We start from the raw sequence: 11872 nt of genomic DNA, 5'->3' as shown, positions 1-11872 counted from the left end.
AAATTTAAATTTTGACCTCCCCCAATGCACCAACGATATTCACTTTCTGATCGAACAAGATACTGAAGTTGAAAATCGTAGCATTATTTCGACTACTTATCGTGTACACAGACACAAAAAAAAATTAAAAAATTAAAAAACACACATCATTGTAAAATCAATACATTCATCGTTCCACTCAGAATCTAAAAATAAAAAAAAACACACATCATTGTAAAATCAATACATTCATCGTTCCACTCAGAATCTAAAAGTGGATGTTGCTCTGCTGTACAGTAGATAACAAATGGGTCATCGTATAATGGATTGTATTCATAGATAATATAAGAAAAACTATTCTGAGCGGAGACTGATATCAGTCTGGATATTTTATATTGTTATTATTTATTTTATCATGTAAGTTGAATTAATATTATGATATTATAATTTTTTATTCGTTTCTATGGTGATAAACAAAGCGTTAGAAATTAAAATCCCATTTTTAGCGGTTTTTCGTAATTTTTCAGTGGTTTTTCCCTTGGCATTAAATAACTATTGAGAAAATCGAAAAATGACCTCTCTAAAGTACCATATTGATCAAATTTGCTAAAAGATAGGGTACTATATGTTGAAATCGAAGCACTCCTTTTGGTAGAAATTTTGTATACAGGATAAAAAAAAAAAATAAATAAAAAACACCATTGTAAAACCAATAGCTTCCTCGCTCCGCTCAGAATCTAAAATGGAAGAAGGGAAATGACACCTTTATCATCCATCTAATGAACCACTGGATCTAAATATCTACTGGAGTAATGCTAGTTAACACATTACAGTGGTAAATTGTGCCTTTTATCAAAATTATTTTTTAATTTCGAATAAAACCATAGAATAATATTGAAGCGAAACTCAATCAGCTGATTGGGGTTTTGTTTCCCTATGATCTGAACTCTGAAGTCTGAACCTCCGAAAAACATGGAAACGTTTCCGCGCACCAACATCATGCTAAACATGTTTACGTAAACGTTTCCTTAAACATAGGCAGGATACGCTACGCGGGGTCAGCTTGTTTACCGTTTCCTATTTCATGTATGCCACGCCCCCTGGAGACCGTGCTCAAGACCACAATCACCCGATTCGGCCAATTCAGTTTCTTACCCCTGATAAAATTATCGAATAGTTCTGCGATAGGTTTTACACTTTTACTGTTCACTTCAGGAATAATCAAAAAAATAATAAATAATATCGGTTGTGTATTCGATGGTTTTTACTATTCGATCCATGAATAAAACTATCGAATAAATATTTGATAGTTCACATGGACTATCGACTATCAGTCGACTGAATTTGTAAATCGAAGAATTACTTCGACTACGCATGGTGTAAACAAAAAATAAAAATAATATCAATACGTTTATGCATTTATTGCTTCACTGAGAATCTAAAATTAAACTCAATAGGACTAAGAGACAGACCCAGACATATTTTTTTATAAATATAAATATTATATATTAAATAACAAATAAACTCCTTTTCACATTGTCGATCTTTATATTAAATAATCAATAATTTATTTATCACGTGATGATGGATTGGTATATATTAGACGTCTAATACATAGACCTATTTATATGTCTATGGTCTAATATACATTAGTGTTTGCTGGGACATTTATTACATATATTATATTGGGCTTTTTTTCCGACTACCTGATTACCTATATCTACTATTATGAAAAAAATTTTAAATTAAGAATAACGAATAATATTTTATTATAATAATTTTATAGTATTTGTGTAGTAAAAAAAATTGTTGCCTCCCCTCCCCAGATCTTTGCTCTGGATCCGTGCCTGAAGGGACTAGACATAAAATCAAAAAATAACTAAAACGTGTATATTGTGTTAAATTCACTTCCACAGCAATACAATAATAATGATCGAAGAATAAAAATTGTTTTTAATAAAATTCAAATTACATACTTGTAAAAAAATTAAAAAGAATCTGTTCTAAAAAAAAATTTTTGCGTTGTTGTTTACATTTTATTTGAAACTGCCAATTTACGCGGTCACGTGGCATGAAAAAAGATTTATTTTTACACTCAATATGAAGATTCAGACACTTACCGCCAAAAATAGATTTCCTGCTAGTAACACGTGCCATTTTGAATTTAATGAATATATTAAAATAATAATATAAATATATAATACGTATACACACAGCAATACACTTGGAATTTGCGCGTCACTTTGTAAACAGTTCTTTCTGTCACTTCAAAATGTACATAAACACTAAAACACATGAAAGTCAATGAACTATAATATTAATAATACTATAAAAAAATAGATTGTCTATCCACATTATACCTCACTCATTCCTAGAAGGTTAAAAAGAAATTGGCCAAAAGACCTGCTCAATACTTAAAAAAAATAAATAAAGATTAACTAACGAACTATTAAAAAAAAAGCTAATTTCTAGTCAGGTAGCACTGCTGGGAGCCTTCTTATTAATGTTATTTTATGTCATGTTTTTATGTCACCACACTTACTCATTATACCTTGTTTCGTATAGTTTGTAAATATACTTATTAAAATAAAAAAATAAAAGATCTAAATTTAAATACCTACTAACTTACACACCAATTCAATATTGTACATCCAGATTACGTACCTGCTACCTGTTATTTTTATTTAGGTACAAATGTATTTACAATTAATGTTCCCAGAATTACATAATGTAAAAATGTAAAATGTGTCAAAAAACAGTCCGAAACAGTTAACAGACAACGGTTAAATAATTATAATTAATTGATTATTTTAGATAAACTCAGTACTCAGTAGCCAATATACCAACCACTCACAGATTATACTAGGATATTTATAGCAGACTAAAAAGTTTAATTAAAATATAGCATACTCGTTATACATAGGATTTCGACCATATGTTTATGGCTATAAATTTTACCCAAGGTGACGACCACTTGTACAAATAATGTTCTATTATGTCATGGTCTCTGGACTCATAATGGCGCATAAAGGTAATTATTGTGCAAATAGAAATATAAAAGAATTCTATTATACTTTATAAAGTTGTGTAAGACAGCGATATCTGATAAGTTTAATAATATGAGTATTTTATTATATAATCTTTATTCTTAAAAGTTTGTATAGTCTTATAATATAATAGTTAACTCATATATAATTAAACCAAAATAACAAAAACAACAAAAATAAATTTTTTGTTATTATTAAATCAAAAATAGTAATATTTTTCGGCATTTTTCATCCTCACTTAAAATTGGAAAATTACATTGGCAAGTATTAAAGTGCGTTTTAATCTTGTATTAACATTTAAACAAAAAAAAAAAAAAAAACAAACAGTACATTGCATAAAATACATGACAAAAAAATAAACTTAACACAATACAAATTAAAATTGTTACAAAATAATAATCACATATTATAGGTAAGCTTTTGACAAATATATTTTAATATTATTTTTTTAAAATTAACACCTACATAACATTACCACAATTTTAGTAAGTATATTTAATATTAAATCTCAATGAACTGTATACATTTATCATAACTATAACATAATGTATAATTTTTGTTTAAAGAATATAAATTGTTTTGTGAAGTTTAAAAAAACAGCTAAAAAAAATTAAAGTGGTACTGGGTTTATCACATACTGAACACAAACATGACACAACATTTCATATTAATGTAAATCTATATTTTCATAAATTTTAATATTCTTATTTTTAATGAGCATCTTTAATTGTACAAGAGCTTTTAAACCGGCAAGACACTTTTGAGATAGTTAATTTTACAAAACTACAATAAAACTAACTAATCAACCTCAAGTACCAGATTTTAAAATATACACTAATTATAAACAACTTTCAATAATACAAATATGGTTTTGATGTTTTTTCATTATAGAGCTGTTTAGTAATATAAATTCCCAGATATTTTAAATGAAATAAATAAAATTGAAATGAACAATAGTTTGGGTATTTTAGTATATAAAGTTAACATTTTTAACATACCTTAAAATTAAACAATATTAAAAAAATAAAGTAGACCTATTATCTGGTACAATGAAATAACTAATTTTGATGTTTGTTTTCAAATTACAACAAGAAAGTAAATTTTTTAATACGTCGGAAGAAGCTTAATATGTTTATAAATACAATGCTAAGTAATATAAACATAATTGCGAAGCCCAATTTAATGGAATTTAATTTAACTATCATAAAAAAGGTTTTTTTTTATTTGTTAATATTTAATAAAATGAGCAAACCCGTGTTTTTATCACATTTCTCTGAGTAGGTAACTAGATTTTTCCAACAGAATCTATTAGTAACTTAACCCTTTTGAATTAAAAATATTTACTTAATAATACAGTATAAATTATATAAACCTAAATTAACATTTTCAAATGATTTTTTTATGGTTTAAGAGCAATAATAAATTTAAAAAAATACAATACTAAAGCAGTGATCTTTAAATGTAAAATGATCACAGATAAATATTTGTTAATTATGAATTTAATTATTTAAACTTAAAACCTAAATAGCGTAATAAGTTAAATGTTTATACCTTATATTATAATAAAGCAGATTTAAAAGAAATAATCATATCCAGTGATATTAAATCACTAAAATTGTTTGTATATCTATATTTATCAATATTAAATTAGTATTATTATATAGCTCATACTAAGAGTTACGTTATCATTCTAATGATAAATTATTAAATTATTTTAATAAATCCCAAATATTATTTTAATTTAGAAATATACTTATACGATGTTGTTATCCAACTAAACATTTAACTAACTAGATCATATTTTGATTTAAAACGAATCATTTCAGAGAATAAACATTTTATTGTTATCAGATTTGTTTCTCAATAAAAAATAACTTGAGTCAATATTCATTTTTTTTTCATTTTAGTTAAGTTTAAACTAAATTATGGAATATTAAATTGTAAAATTGACATTTATATAATTTTACTTTTAAAGCTGAAAATTAACAATGGTAAATTATCATTAGTATTAAATAAGTGCCCTCAAACGTAAAAAAATATAGTTTTGATTTTTTTTATAATTCACTCATAGCAGAGAAAATCACAGTGTAAAGAATATAAAATTTGTCATACAATATTAAATCAATTCAACTTTACAATGATTTTTTGAATTTATTATTTTCAGAGAACAAGTAACTATAAAGTGAAAAATTAATTGAAAGATATGATTAAACTCAATACTGAATATTACTACTTTGTTAAAATATATTTATATTTAATACCCCATTAAAAGTGTTGTAAGACATCAGTAAAATGTCTCATTCTTATATTTTCCAGAAAATGGTAATTTAATAAAAGCAACAAATTATATTATACAATAATTTTAACGATTTCATAATTATTTCTCCCTATTAGTTAATAAAATGATCAACATTGATCTAAAATTATTGAGCTTCCAAATTTAAAAATATAACCATAATTTATATAAAATATTTAAAAATGTTATTATTTAAATATCATGAATGTACATTAAATTGAGTTTAAAACTTTTTTATAATGTTTATATGATTTAATATTTACATTGTTTTTTTTTTTTTTTTGAGATTATTTTAGTACAAAATGTATTAAATATTTTATGAATAATACAATTAATTTAATAGTAAGTTAGCTTACTATGTATTAAACAATACTGTAATGAAATGGTTTTACTCAATCAAATGTACACACACACATAATCATGCAGAGTTAAATTGTATGCCTTTTCTTAACAATAATAAACACATAATAATTAATAAGTAATGATAACCAAACATATTTACATGGTAGTAAAAATATATGCTGCTCAAAAGAGGCAAAAAATATAATAAAAATAATAATAACAAATCAAAATTATTTCGACAAAACACATAACAGTTACATTTTATAAAGATAAATCAAGTCATTAAGAATTAAAGTATCAGTAATGATACTGTTAATATTGAACAAATAACATACTTTCTGGGAAGTAGTAGGATTTTATAATTGACCGATAAATGTATAATTATTAATCAATAGTATTAAAAATATAAACAACAGTTGCAATAATAACATTAATGACTCCTTTGGTGGTCAACTTAATCATAATAAGAGTTTATTGGCGATCATCTTTAATAATATCTTAACTTAATAACTTATATAAAGACTAGTTTAATGGTACTTGATTTTTGGCAACTATAGCTCATCCAAGCCACCTCGCCGTGCACCTAATTTGGTTTTCTCCAGAACTTTGTTCACAAATTCTGTAGTTTGTCCAGCCACTTTTAATCCTAAACAATAATATAAGAATAAAAATATAAAAAATGATTGATTAAGTACACTGATTTGAAATGTTTTAGTGATGAATAGAATGTAGAGAAGTCGGTATTAATTAGAATAGTGACCTTTGATTTCTATGAGAGCCAATTTTATTTTTATTTTGGATAATTTGAGGCATTTCCAGTAAAGCTTAAGACTAAATATATTTCGGTAGAAATATTTAAAACTACCCAATTAACTCACTGACAAAGCTAAGTAATTTTTGTTCATGTGTGTAAAAAATAATTGAACTAATTAACTATATGAAACCAGAAATTGTTCAATCTCGCGCATTCCCACCTTAAAACCAGCACAAGCACCTTTTGACAAAACGCATCAGGTTGGGAGTGCTTCTATAGGAGACTAGCCACATTGTTCACACATCAGTTACCACATGGTAGGAGAATTGGACCAAGACAAAAAATCTTTTTGTGGGCGCAATCGAGTTGCGTTTTTTTGTGGCTCACAATATAGTGATGTAATATTATAACTGTTATAAATAAAAATGACTTACTGGTAGCATTTTTTGCAATTTTCTCACTGGCATTTGTCAATTCTTGACTTTCTTTTGGAAATGAGTCACTCGTTGTTCTAGCGACTAACATCTGTTTCACTTGAGCTATAGCATTAATCAAACGCCCTAAGAAAAATTAATTCAATTATAAACATAAATCCTTGGATCTTTCAAAAAATATTTTAAAGTGTTTCTTAAACACTTTAAATTAATTTAATAGAAAAAATTACTATGTTCAGTTTCTAATCCAAAAAGTTTTATTTTGTTCGCTTCATGTTGAGCTTTTTTCTTCAATCGGCATGCTCTGCAGATATAAATTAATCATAAAAAAATTGAATTAAATATTAATCAAATAAACTATAAGTATTAAACAATCAAATAAAAAAAAATCTGTATTGTTAAAAATTTAACGTAAAAAGAACTTCATAAAATTCAATAATAAATTTATAAAATTAACAATTGTGTTCAGAGAAATTCTAAATTATTGTCATATGTATAAATTTAAGACCAGAATATAATATATTCTTATCTTCTCCAATTTTTGTGATATAACACAAAATAATGATGTCATCTAAAGTTAGTGCCACTATAGATTATTAATATAATTATCAGTTTTAAGAATTAAGATTAAATACATTTCTTAACAGAATTAATTTTTTTTAATTATCTTAAAATATGAAATATTTTATATCATACAGACAATCATTAAAACTTAAGTTCATCACATACCGTGACAACCTTAACAGAGTATGTTCATAAGTAGTATGAATAAGCTTTATTTTTAATAAAATAAAAGTTAATTAATTATTATTTGAATCAAATATAATTAAAAACTTATTTTTAACAATAAAATGTACCTGGATGCTAATTTGTTCTTTTCTTTACGTGTATTTGGTCTAACATTAAATGGCAACTCGCTGACTGGTGTCATTTCAGTTATACTTCTATTCAATTTATCCAATTCTCTGCCAATTGACTGTAATTTTTTTGGATTTGGTGTTAAATCATTACCATCTCCTTTTCTTGCTTTACCACTAGAACATTTTAATAATTACTAATATAAAATTTAATTTATAAGCAAATTTTTACAATTTACCTATGTTTAATTCCTTGTATTGAGCAATTCGGACTAAATACGGGATCAGTAACCTCATTTAAACAATGGGGATCCTCTAGCTTACATTTTAAAACTAATCTTTGACCTTTAGGACCCTTAGACTGAACATTGTACTGCCAAAAAAATCTATCCTTGTGTGAAGATGATTTAGCAGATGCTCCACCACAATCACTGTCCCCTGAGTCTACCAATTTAAAAATAACAAGGCTGTTGTATTTGTTACTATATTATAGTTATAATTATTAAAATCCAACCATTATCAGATGAATAGTCTTCTTCTTGTTCTGTATCATCGTCAGAATCATCAATGGCTTCATCCAAAGAAAAATCATAAGCTTCTGGACTCAAAACACCTCCTTAAATAAATTAAAATTTATATTTTTATAATTGTACAGTTAAAGTTTATTTTAAGCTAACCAGTTGAAAGCGAGGAAGTAGATCCTGCTTCAGCTAATGATCCCGTGGATAATAAATGCTGTCGAGGTTCTCTACGCTGCCATATTTGTTCAAGTCCAAGATGAGTAGGAGCTGATGACGAAAGATTTCCCCTTGATCTGCTAGCCAGCATAAATCCTGAACCCGGAACACTAGTTCCAAATATAGGAGGAGATAAACACTTCTGTGATTTTGTTTCTTTCTTCAAGAGTTCTTGTAGTGTTATTGAATTTGTTGGACCTGGAGAAAGTGATGAACGTGAACTGCAACTGTTCGGTGAAAGTTGAAAGCCAGATTTTGAAGAACTTGGTCGGTTAACAGGGCTAGTATTCACAACATGATCTATCAAGTATGAACTCATTAATGGGACTGTATCAGGTATTTCAGATTTTACTGAATCAGGTGGTAATAATAGATCATCAAAATTGAGGTCTTCTAATAAAGATTCACCACCATTGGCATTTAATTCAGCTAATGTTGGTCCGTGAAGCAAATCGGATTGATCCACCTGCATTAGTAAACCAATGATCAATACATTTTTAGCCATATGCAATTAAAAATGTTCATACATAATAGAGAAAAAGAACATATGTTGAAATAAAATCTCAAGTCAACTAAAATTCAATTTTAAACTTAAAACTAAGCAAGGTTTAATGTAAGTAGTTAATTGTTGAAAAATACTTGTAGAAGTCTTTGATTAGGTTCTAATGGTAATCAAAACTGAACTTTTATATATCAAATTAAGTTTAAAAACAGTCTATAGTTAACTTGATAATGTTTTAAAGTAAGTACCTATATAATATTTAAAGATGTATGATCAGATATAATTTCTAAAAAGGGCATTCCCCATTACCGCACAAATTATCAAAAAACACATGGAAACAACAGCATAAAAATTTTAATATTACCGATAGCCCCTTACATGCATGGTCCAAATATGTTTTTCTAATTTTCAAATGTAATTTTCAATCCTAATTTTACTCTCAGTTATATTCTCAAACTTATAATCAACTTATCCACAAATCATAATAATATTATATTATATAGACGACTTTGTTAACAAAAAATTAAAAATGTAGCACTTTTTATTTAATAACAACAATTTTCTTTATTATGTAAATTATGAATCATAACTTGAAAAAACATTTAATACAAATAATACATTATAATTTGAACAAATTTATAACTATTCTTTTATTTACAGGTGTGTGTAAAGAATTTAATTTACATGGGGGCTATGATATGTAATGAATTGGTGCGGTAATGGAAAACGCTATATAATATAAAAAATTAAAAAAAAATTTTACATGAACAAATTATTGCCAAATATTAAGGAAATATGAATATTTATGTATTATTAAATATATATATATATATTTAGATTATTGGTTAATGTCATAAAACTTAAATTAAATTAGTCAATAAAAAAATATAAATAAATTAAACAGACATCAATAATGATGAAAAATGTTGATAATTTAAATATTTTTACTGATTTAATTTAAAATGTTCTTAATATTTTAATATTTACCTAGTTCTAATAAATATAGTTTGAGTTGGGCAGAGGTTGATGTAAGTAATAACACATTTTACTAAAAATCCCAGTTAGCCATGTGATATTTTGCACATACCATGATTTAACTTCAATGCAAGGCACCAGATAAGAAGTCCTACTGTGTCATATTTGGACTTCATTAATTATGTATGTATATTTAAATTGTATACCTTATTTTTGATTACAAATGTGATCTACTATAAGTAAGTTAATTATAAAAGAATCAACTTGGAGTGGTATAATCAAATTCATAAGTACACATAGGTACATTTTATCCTTCTTTATGAAACTTTTTTTCTCTGTAAAACATATATCTGAATAATAGAATGAATCAGTATAGGTATCATTTATATTTTAATAATTGCAATGAATATAATCATTCAAAATTATTAATAGTAGGTACATAATATGAAAGGCAATTAGTGGTAAACAGACATAGAAATATAGAATATTATTAAAACATAACAATTGTTGGATAATGTGCTATCTAAATAATTTACAGTGTGTCTAGACACTCGACTATGGTCTGTAAGATAATATACGTCCAACCATGGTTAGTAATATAAGGAATACCGACCAGTATCATCAACTTACATACATAAATTAACTGAGTACAATTATACATTACATAGACATACCTAATATAATATATTATGTATTTGATTTTGTGATATCAACTTGTAACTAAATAAGTAAAAAATTTAAAAAAACTATTTCATTTTATAAAAAAATTGTGGGTACCTACCACAACTTTTCTTAATACATTACAAAAAATTAAAAAAAAAAACTATAAAGGGATGCTTGAATTACAAATTCAGGATTTTTTATCAAGAAAAACAATTTTACCAAATATTATAAAAAAAGCATCAACAATTTGAAAATTGAATTTAGTTTAAAAATAATAATATTCAAGTAACAGTGAAATTAAAAAATTAACAAATCTACCATACATAGGGAATTTTTTGTATATAAATGTCAAGCTTTTTGGCCGGGAAAACAATTTTTCCAACATTTATATGGTTTACGTTATTTGATATACTATAACATAGGTAAGTTATGATACATTTTAATAAGAATATAAGGTAGGTACTAAATAAATTACTATTGCATGGTGAAACAAAATAATATGGTGATACTGACCGTGTGACTGTGTGGTCCGTGTTCAGAATTTTCTATTCACCATATTAAATAATATTGTTTAGGTAAAATATTTTCACTAGTCATTATTTATCTAAAACAAAATGGAATAGTTGAATATTTTCAACCATTTGATATATTGTTGTAGGTAATAGGTTAACCACACAGCTTAAACAGAATACAGGGAAAGTGAAATAGTACCTTTAGAAATGTTAGCAAACCACCACATGGTATCTTCGGAACTGTTTTGCATTCTCATTTAAGAAATATGACCATTTGTTTACTCGACACAATTGCGGGAAATTAGATATAACAACGTAAAACAGGTGGCAATTTTTCTCAATTGATTACTGTTATTATCATGTAAGTAAAAAAAAAGTAGATACTTAAAATGTTTCACTTATAAATAAATATAATAATTTTCGAATAAAATTAAATTTTTGAATTAAGTGTTTTTACATATAATAATTGTTAATAAAAATAGTTTTTCTCAGCCGGAAAGCCTGAAAATGTGATAAAAAGAATCTGCTTATGGTATTTTATAAATTTTTGTAAAGCATTTATAAAAATCGAAAGTTGCCTAACCTCATGTAATTTTTTTTATATAATAGAATACTTTTTTTTTAATTCTTCAACTATATAGTTACAAATTGATATCACAAAATCAAATAGATAATATACTAGGTATATGCCAATATAATATACAGTATGTTCACGCTAAGAGGTACCACTAAATATTTTCAGTTCGATGACCTTGTATTGAAATGGGGTTTCAC

At 25.7% G+C, this 11872-nt stretch overlaps 1 protein-coding gene across 1 annotated transcript in view; it reads right to left on the bottom strand.

The window, feature by feature from the left end:
- Positions 1-5897: 5897 nt before the first annotated feature.
- Positions 5898-11872, bottom strand: part of LOC100168197 (protein CREBRF homolog) — a 12542-nt gene continuing 6567 nt past the window's right edge. The window contains 8 exon segments of the mRNA XM_029488130.1: positions 5898-6257; positions 6260-6310; positions 6853-6978; positions 7083-7156; positions 7710-7886; positions 7949-8153; positions 8224-8325; positions 8387-8912. Coding sequence (XP_029343990.1) covers positions 6223-6257; positions 6260-6310; positions 6853-6978; positions 7083-7156; positions 7710-7886; positions 7949-8153; positions 8224-8325; positions 8387-8912 — 1296 coding nt within the window. The 3' untranslated portion in view covers positions 5898-6222.

The sequence above is a fragment of the Acyrthosiphon pisum genome, chromosome A1 (genome assembly GCF_005508785.2).
Source record: "Acyrthosiphon pisum isolate AL4f chromosome A1, pea_aphid_22Mar2018_4r6ur, whole genome shotgun sequence".
In the NCBI taxonomy this organism is placed as follows: Eukaryota; Metazoa; Arthropoda; class Insecta; order Hemiptera; family Aphididae; genus Acyrthosiphon; species Acyrthosiphon pisum.
Note: the sequence above shows the minus strand (reverse complement) of the source record. Positions and strands in the feature narration are given on the sequence as shown.